Source organism: Rhinolophus sinicus, chromosome 8, assembly GCF_057876585.1.
Source record: "Rhinolophus sinicus isolate RSI-liver-muscle chromosome 8, RSI-T2T, whole genome shotgun sequence".
NCBI lineage: Eukaryota > Metazoa > Chordata > Mammalia > Chiroptera > Rhinolophidae > Rhinolophus > Rhinolophus sinicus.
Window position 1 is genome coordinate 34,063,265 of NC_142508.1, and position 7,316 is coordinate 34,070,580.

The 7,316-nt window shown below is 54.2% G+C and overlaps 1 protein-coding gene across 5 annotated transcripts; it reads left to right on the plus strand.

The window, feature by feature from the left end:
* The first annotated feature begins 262 nt into the window (after positions 1–262).
* ISOC2 (isochorismatase domain containing 2) lies at positions 263–7,185 on the plus strand. 5 transcript variants are annotated; one of them, XM_019710927.3, is made up of 7 exons: positions 266–372; positions 2,180–2,362; positions 4,153–4,290; positions 4,408–4,617; positions 4,908–4,978; positions 5,119–5,236; positions 6,779–7,185. In XM_019710927.3, the coding sequence occupies exons 2-7, from the start codon at positions 2,345–2,347 to the stop codon at positions 6,857–6,859; spliced, it is 636 nt and encodes a 211-aa protein (XP_019566486.1). In that variant the 5' UTR covers positions 266–372; positions 2,180–2,344; the 3' UTR covers positions 6,860–7,185. The 5 variants fall into 5 exon arrangements, with proteins under 5 accessions (XP_019566488.1, XP_019566486.1, XP_019566487.1 ...); XM_019710928.2 differs by having other exon boundaries at positions 274–372; positions 2,193–2,362; XM_019710926.2 differs by having other exon boundaries at positions 346–437.
* Positions 7,186–7,316: the final 131 nt, after the last annotated feature.

The window sequence follows — 7,316 nt, forward strand, 5'->3', positions numbered from 1 at the left end:
TGCATACAGTAAGGCGGGTCGCCACCAGCTTCTACAGCTAAAGTCTGCGTCCTCAGCACCCACCGCGCTGCCCCGCCCCGGGCCCGCCACTCACGCCCTCTACGGCTCCCCATTGGTCGCACCTGCTAGCTTCCCACTCCCCCACCCCACCCCGGAAGACCAATTACGCTGTTAGGCGGAGCAGTGGCGTTTGCGAATTGGCCGGGAGAGAGGGCGGGGCAGAGCTGGGCCAGTGTCGATTGGGCAGCTCAGCTAGGGTGGGCGGGACGCGGACAGGGCACGGGGAGGGCCACGTGTCTCCACCCTGCCAAACTGACCTCGCCTGGGAACCCCGCGGGCTGTCCTGGGCGGTGTTGGTCTGGGGTCTGAGAGGTGAGTGACTCCTGGACTCACATACGGAGGGTCGGCGGGCCAGGCTCGAATCCACTGCTTTCTGGGTAAGGTCACTCCCCGTCGCCCCCGGCGCCGGGAGGGCACGAACTTCCCACCTTGCAGGTGACGAAACTGAGGCTCTGCCAGGACGTCCGGTGCGGAGGTCACACAGCCATGGCGAGGACTCCTGCTCGGGCCTTACAGAACTGGCTGGCCAGGGATTCGAGCCTTCCGCGGTGGCGCCCGGGCCAAGTTTCGCATCGTCCTTGTGGGGCGGGTGGGTTTGACCCCCATTTCTCAGAGGAGGAAACTGAGGCTAGGACAGAGCGTGAAACTTGCCCAGGATCACACAGCCAGGAAGTCTGGGCTGCAGGGCTGGGTTACCCGAGGCCACGTGAGGCCACGACCCTCTTCCTCCAGCCTTGGGCTCCCCCCACCCAGAGCTCTGTTTTTGACCCTCTCATCACTCCCCACAACACCCCAAATCTGTCTCCAGACCTTATCACATTCACACCCACACTCTGCCCATCTCCAGTTTTTCATCTTCTGCCAAAAACCAATTGCCCTGTCCAGGTCCCCAATTAGTTCCTGGGATCTGCCATCCACAGACCAGAAATCTGGGGGTCTTCCTTCTTCCCCTTCCCCCATAGCCAGTCCCACTCACCCCCTGAATCTCTGTCCTGCCTTCTGCCTGAATTGGACTCTAGGCCGCACCCTTGCCCCCCTGAACCCCAGTTCCATCTTTCTCCCTGGTCTCTGCCTCCAGTCCAGCCCCACAGCGACCAGCAAGGCCTCCCTGTTTTATTTATTTATTTATAACTTTTAAAAAAGTTTTTATTGGGGAACAGTGTGTTTTTCCGGGACCCATCAGCTCCAAGTCAAGTCGTTGTTTTCAATCTAGTTGTGGAGGGCGCAGCTCACTGGCCCATGTGGGAATTGAACTGGTGACCTTGGTGTTATGAGCACTGCGCTCTAACCAACTGAGCCAAATGGCTGCCCCTCCCCAATTTTATTTTATAGTTTGAAATCTTTTAATGGAAGTATACCACATATGCAGGAAAATGTAGAAATCACAGATACATATCTCAAATTACTTCACAATGCGAGCACTCTGGTGTAGACAGCATCTAAATCCAGAAATCGAACATCCCCCATACCCCAGAAGCCCACTGTACCCTCTGTCACTGCCCCCCAAGGATAACCACTATAATACCTTTAATATCGCAGATGGGTTTGGCTGGATTCTTACCTTATGTAAATCTGTTACTGTGCTGCATGTATTCCAGACTACACAACCTGTTACACACTGTCCAAAATGCAAAACGAACAGAATGGTACACGGTGAAAATCAGATTTCCTTCACACTCTGTCCCTCAGTGACCTCTTCCCCCACCTGAAGTCCCTGCTCCTTACTGCCTACCAAAGAGCTGATACAGATAGCAGCCATCACACACTTTCATTTCCTCCCTTTTGAGGGGGCACAAATGGGAGCATGGCTATGCACACTGTTCTTGTTTTTTTCACTTTAACATCTTTTGGACACCGTTCCATATTGTTTCTTAAAGAGCTTCCTTGTAATTTTTCCTGACTGCGAAGAATTCCATAGTGTGTATATGTCATAATTTACTTAAGAAGTACCCTAACCTTGGACGTGTAGATGGAGTTTTACTCCTTTGCTCTGAGGGAGTCCCATAGTGAATAACTTTGTGTCCTTTCACAAGCATGTCACAAGGATAAATAGCAGCAAGTTTCCTGGGTCAGAAGTTTTGTGTACCTATAATTTTGACAAATGTCACCAAAATTTTAGGGGCTCTCCATAGGTCTCCTACCAGCTTGAGGAGGAGCTCCTGGTTGCTACAGACACCTGCCATAGGCTTTTGGACATTTCGGCCTCATCTGGCCCTGGCCCTCCCACCTCCAGAAGAGTCAGTACCATGAGTGGCAGAGAGAGCCCTCCAGGTGGAGGGACTACATGGACCAAGGCCTTGAGGTGGGACATGGTCCCCAGTACCTTGCAGGAGGGGTCATGTCTTAGTCCTGAGGACAGGGAGAAGCATGGGGGGGGGAGCGCTGAGACAGGGGAGTAACAGGGTCAGCTTTGTGTTTTCAAATATTAGATTGGTGCAAAAGTAATTGTGGTTTAAAAGGTTAAAAAGAATTGCAAAAACTGCTCTCTTCAGTTCATCTGGGAGAACTTTACCGAGCCCAAGACAGGCTCCCTAGAAACCCCAGCTCAGATCACAGTTGTAAATTATGCGATTAATTCATTCGGTGTAGTGTTTTGTTTTGGAGGGCGTTTCCATTCCGTTATTTTTTATTGAGATAAAATTCACATAGCATAAAATCCACCATTTCAACCATCCACTGGTTTTTAAATTGCAGCTATGTCACACAGAACATTTTCATTGGTAGATGTGTTCGGTTGAAAGAACAATTATAAGCACCTGCATGTATGAACACCCCGCTTGACAGCTTCCCCGTCAGCCATGGTAGCTGTCCTGCCCTCCACTGGGTCTGGTGGTTCTCGATTTCCAAGTAAATTAAAGGATAAATGGTGAGCCCGCAGAGGCTGAGAAAGCTACAAACAAAATCTCAGCTGGAACCCCCATTTGTGCAGCAGCTCTGGGACCCAGAGACACAAGCCTCCTGGGGACACGGCTGGGATGTGCTGCGGCTCCAGGAGCCCTCCCGACACTCTCACAGGGGGACAGGCAGGCTGGACCTTAGGCCCCACTGGATCTCAGTGCCTCCACCAGCCCCACCCTTTCTCTTTTTAAAATTGTGGTAAAATACACATAACATAAAATTGACCATTTTAAAGTGTATAATTAAGTGGCATTTAAGTACCTTCATGATGTTGTACAACTATCATCCTATCTAGTTCCAGAACGGTTTCATCTCCCCAAGCGTAAACTCCATACCCATTAGGCGGTATTCCTCAATCCCACCGCCTCGGCCCTGCCCCCTGCCCCCGGCCCCCGACCACCACCAGTCTGCTTCCTGTCTCTAAGGATTTGACCACTGAGGACATTTCATACACATGGACTCCTACAACATGTGGCCTTTAGTTACTGGCCTCTCACTGAGCAGTGTGTTAGGGTTCATCCATGATACAGTGTGTGTCAGCGCCTCATTCCTTTTTGTGGTTGAGTAATATTCCACTGTACAGTACACCAGCCTTTCTCAGACCTGAAAGGGGGTTCAGCTGGTATTTTACACATGGATGAACTGAGTTTCAGAAGCCAAGTAGGAGAGCCATCTTGAAGGCCCCCAGAGCACTGCTGCTCCATCCCGGGCCGTGAAGAGGGAGGAGACACAGCTCGGGAGAATGTGGCTTTTTTCCTCAGGAATCGCATCCCGTTCCGTGTTACTGGGCATGCCATGGCACTGCTTGGGCCTCAGTTCCCCCCTGGGGGCAGGGCGAGGGTCACAGTTGAAACCAGAGATGCAGTGGGACAGTTGGAAATGGCGATGAAAGAAGTTCTCATACACTGTGCCATCTCCAGGAAGGAGAAGGCTTCCCAGATCTCCAGGGGGAAGGAGGTTGACACCTTGGGATGGGAGGAGGGTCAGAGGAGGCTTCCTGGGAAAGTGACCTCCTGGCTAAATAGGACACATTAAGAAAACTGTTCCAGGCCCAGGAACAGCAGATGCAAAGCCTGCAGGTGGGAAGAAGGGACTTCTATGAGCCCTCAAGGGTCTAAGTGCCAGAACCCTGAATGTGCAGAGAAGCCACACACATCCTGCCTGACCCCACTGGGCCCCTCTGCTCACCCTCAGGACATGGCGGCTATGAGGCCCGGCCTGGGCCGAGTGCTCCCTGGATCGTCCATCCTGTTCCTGTGTGACATGCAGGAGAAGTTCCGTCATATCGCATACTTCCCCCAGATTGTCTCTGTGGCTGCCCGAATGCTCAAGGTACAGTCCCTCTTCCCTCAGACCAGGAGTCCAGTCCCCTCCTCCCTCAGGAGTCCAGGAGTCTCAGCCCCCAGCCTTCCTTCTGGCTTGAGCTTTTGTTTCCCTGCCCCAGCACAGGTGGCCCGGCTGCTGGAGGTGCCAGTTGTGTTGACGGAGCAGTACCCACAAGGCCTGGGCCCCACAGTACCTGAGCTAGGGGCCGAGGGCCTGCGGCCACTGCCCAAGACCTGCTTCAGCATGGTGCCGGTGGTGCGGCAGGAGCTGGATGCACAGCCCCAGCTGCGCTCTGTGCTCCTCTGTGGCATCGAGACACAGGCCTGCATCCTGGTGAGACCCCGACTGACCCCTGGGGAACCCCCACTCTCACCTGGGATTCCCCATTCTAAAAAGGATATCCTTTCCTGACCCAAAACCCTCTATCCTCCCAGTAGAACCCCCTTCCTGACCTATGTCCCCCTCCTCACCTGGGACTTGATCCTCACTCATGACCCCACTCTACCTGGGGTGCCCATCCTGTCCTTGTCCAAGCCTCCCTCATCGCCATCCCTGCTCCCCAGTCCCTCACCCAGGACCCCTGTTATTGTCTGGGGTCGGCCCTGACCTCTCTCTGCCCCCAGAACACAACTTTGGACCTACTGGACCGGGGGCTGCAGGTCCATGTAGTGGTGGATGCCTGTACCTCCCGCAGGTGAGAGGGTCTCTCAATGGGTGGGTGCATGTCGGGTGTGAATGGGAAGCCCATAAAGAACCAGGGGGTGGGATCCTTGCTGATTTTGCCAGCAGTCTGGATGTCCAGGCTGTGCGCTGACAGCCTCCCACCCCCTGCAGCCAGGTGGACCGGCTGGTGGCGCTGGCCCGCATGCGGCAGAGCGGTGCCTTCCTCTCCACCAGCGAAGGGCTCATTCTGCAGCTTGTGGGAGATGCTGCCCACCCCCAGTTCAAGGAGGTACTGGCCCCCGACCCCCCACCTCCCATGCATCCAGCAAATCTCTTCTCAACACCCACCACGTCTTTGCTCAATACATCCGGGCATACATACATCTGGGAACACGGCAGGCTGCCGCCTCCAGTGGGGGCTGAGTTCTCTGGGGGGAGACACCCTGTCAACACCATAAATCAATGAGAGGAAAAGCTGATGGTGGACAGTGAGGACTAGAGAGAGAAAGCAGGGAGGGACTTGCACAGGGTGGTGGGAGAAGGTGGTTTTGGAGTGAAGTGAGGACTAGAGGGAGCCAGGCAGACACTGGCAAGTACAATCCAGCAGAGGCCCTGTAGATGGAGGCCCCTGGAACCCTCCAACCCTCCCCTCCTCTTGTCTCATCTCTGGCTCTCAGCCTTCACACCCACTGCCCAGTGGCCTTCCTAGGTCTGAGCAGGTAGACCCCCACTGCTTCACACCCTAGGCCTGCAGGATAACATTCCTGGACCTCCAAGCTCTGCCCTTTCCCCTCCTCTTAGTTCAGTCCTGTTGAGCCTTTACTGAGCACTTGCTATGTGCCAGCCACTGTGACAAGTGCGGCAGCAACAGCAAAAGCCAATCTGTAATCCATTAAACATTGTGGCCTAGAGCTGAGAAAGGAATATGCTGAGTGTATGAGAAATAAGATAAGCAGCAGTGAGGCCTGTCTTGGGGTGGCCTTAAAGCAGAGACCTGAAAGGGAGGAGCAGCCAGTCATGCGGAAAGTTTTCCTGGCCCGGGGACTACCTGGGGCAAAGGCCTGGAGGTGGGACTGAACTTGCCTTTTTTCAGGAGCTGTAACAAGGCATGAGTGCTGGGTAAGTGTGGAGGAGCCAAGCTGTGTCTTCCCAAAGATTTGAGATTTTAGCAAGGGGCAGCCTTGGGGCCTTGCACAGCTTTGGTTCTGAGTGGCCAGTGGATGTGGGTAGGTGTCAGGAATAAGGGAGACCAGAATGGTGACAGTGTTGGTATGCAGGCTTGGCTTATTTTTACTATTTTCTGGAAGTAATGACAGGGCTTGCTGATGGGTACAATGTGGGGCTTCAGGAGAGGGCAGCACAAAGAAGGGCTCCAGGTTGTCGGCTTGAGAAGCTGTGCTCATGTTGTCTACTGATTTGAACAGGAACAGCAAATTTGAAAAGTCAAGTGGCGACCAACCTCTAAGAGACAGTTGGATAAATGAGTCTGGAGTTGAGGGGCAAGGCATGGGCTGGATATCAGAGCTGGGGGAAGGGAGAGGTGAGATGACTTAAGAAGGAGTAGGTGTAGACAAGAAGCCCCAAGACAATGCCCATCACCCTTAGTGGCCCAAGCCAACAAAGCAGACCAAGATGGCAGGTGATCAGGAGCTAATCCAAGTGGGTATGGTGAAAGGGCAGTCCCAGGAAAAGTTCTGAAAACAGGACATGGTTGTTTTGGCCATTTGCTGCCAAGAGGGCATGAGAGATAAAAAATGGGAGAAGTGTCCCTGGGATCTGCCATGGAAATGGAGACCCTGGACGCTTCCTGACCTCAGTCTTGCCCCTGCAGATCCAGAAGATCATCAAGGAGCCCGCCCCGGACAGTGGGCTGCTTAGCCTCTTCCAAGGCCAGAACCCGCTATTCTCCTGAACTCCCACCCACCCTGCCTGGAGGGAATACCTCCCTCCTGTCACCTGGACTTCGGTAGAAGCCCTTTCTCCCCCATCCTACAATCCCAAGAGTGGTGCAGTCCATCGGGAGTACAGCCTCTCGGGAGGGGAGGCAGGTGCTGCTTTGCCATTGGGCAACAGCTCCCGGAAATGCAAATGAAACTCCTGGAAGCTGGGTGACCATTGGTTAAGCTATGCTGGGGGCGGGGCTCGGTCCCGGGCCACATCAAGAAGTAGGAAAGGGAGGGGGAGGGAGTGTCAGTCTGTGGGACCACGACTCGCAGAATAAACATTGATGTGGCTGTGGACCGAACCATTCTTGGGTTTGGGGGGTGTATCCCGGGGGCGACTGGGGGCTGCGGGCGGGAAGCGGGGTCCTCAGCAGGTAGAGAGGGGGAGGTGCCTCTTCTCAGCGCCAAGCTGGCGCGAGGCAAATG

Coding starts and splice junctions, on each gene's coding strand:
- ISOC2 (XM_019710927.3), top strand. Junction 4,291..4,407: donor TGGCTGCCCGAATGCTCAAG/GTACAGTCCCTC, acceptor GCCCCAGCACAG/GTGGCCCGGCTGCTGGAGGT. Junction 4,618..4,907: donor AGACACAGGCCTGCATCCTG/GTGAGACCCCGA, acceptor CTCTGCCCCCAG/AACACAACTTTGGACCTACT.